General features: G+C 48.3%; 1 protein-coding gene across 1 annotated transcript in view; it reads left to right on the top strand.

The window, feature by feature from the left end:
- Positions 1-1,261, top strand: part of brwd1 (bromodomain and WD repeat domain containing 1) — a 20,085-nt gene that overhangs the window by 8,620 nt on the left and 10,204 nt on the right. The window contains exons 20-23 of the mRNA XM_008308464.3: positions 81-264; positions 358-445; positions 649-771; positions 855-925. Coding sequence (XP_008306686.1) covers positions 81-264; positions 358-445; positions 649-771; positions 855-925 — 466 coding nt within the window. The remainder of the gene's footprint in view (positions 1-80; positions 265-357; positions 446-648; positions 772-854; positions 926-1,261) is intronic.

Below are 1,261 nucleotides of genomic sequence, written 5' to 3' on the forward strand. Positions count from 1 at the left end.
GATCCGGCACCGAGTTGGATTCTTAAAAAGAACGTGAAAGCTCTGTGGTTTTCTTCAAAACCTTTTGTTTTTCTTCGTAGTGTCGGTGAATGATCGGGCAGATGTGCAGTCGCCTCCTAACGTAGGTTTGCGCCGTAGTGGACAGGTGGAAGGCGTGCGGCAGATGCACCAGAACGCTCCCCTCAGCCAAATTGCCACAGAGAGAGACCTGCAGGCCTGGAGACGGCGGGTGGTGGTGCCTGAACTGGCAACCAGCAGTTACAGGTACGAGTTCTGAGAGGACGCATCTGTTTGATGGAGAGAAAAAGTCAACGTCACATGTCAGAATATTATTTCATGAAAACCCGTGATTCCCAGGGAACAGGAAGACGTCCGGATATTCAGGGCCGACGAGGAGGTGGTTCTGTACAACACGAAGAGGAGGCGCATTATCTACAGTGGTCGGGTATGGATTCTGACATCACTTGTTTATTAACATGCAGTGTATGATGTTTCTACTGCACTCACCACAAATCAGTCTGCCAGAAATTGGGGAACCAAAGATTAATCAACCAAAATGAACAGAGTTCAAATCTCTGCTGTAGTTCAGTTTTTCTCCCTGGGAGATTTCGTTGTCCGTACAAATGTTGAGTCCAATCTGTGGTGCAGGACGATTCTGACGAAGAACCTTCAGCTACGAAGCGAGGACACGGTCGCGGTGACGCGGTGGAATATTTGGAGTTGTCCTGTGAAGAGGGAGAGGAAACTGCCAGCTCCGACATGCACAGTGAGGTAATGTGGTCAACATTCCTCTGAGATTTTATGGAAGTCCTGGGAATTCTTTTTTAAAAAATTTTTAATCATTAAATTTTCAGGAAAATGAATTAGACGGTAGTGATCTGGAGTCGTCTCATGATGAAGAGGAGTGGAACAGTGACAGCTCCAGGTAAAACAGTCACTCAGCCACAGACATATTTGGTTCAGATTGTTGTTGTTGTCCTCACTCGTCCACAGACACGGTTGGTTCAGATTGTTGTTGTTGTCGTTGTTGTTTTTAACCTTTTGTCTTGAATGTCTGTGATGAAACAGCCACACGTCCAGCGAGTACTCTGACTGGACGGCGGACGCCGGCATCAACCTTCAGCCCTCCACGCCCTTGTCGTCAAGGAAGAAACGAGTGCAGCGCCGACTGAGCACCACTGAGGAGGAGGAAGAGGAGAACGAGGAAGAGGAGGACAAGCAGCAACAGAGGCATAGTGACGAGGCGGGAATACCAGTAAAG

Source organism: Cynoglossus semilaevis, chromosome 4 (assembly GCF_000523025.1).
Source record: "Cynoglossus semilaevis isolate Cse_v1.0 chromosome 4, Cse_v1.0, whole genome shotgun sequence".
Lineage (NCBI taxonomy): Eukaryota > Metazoa > Chordata > Actinopteri > Pleuronectiformes > Cynoglossidae > Cynoglossus > Cynoglossus semilaevis.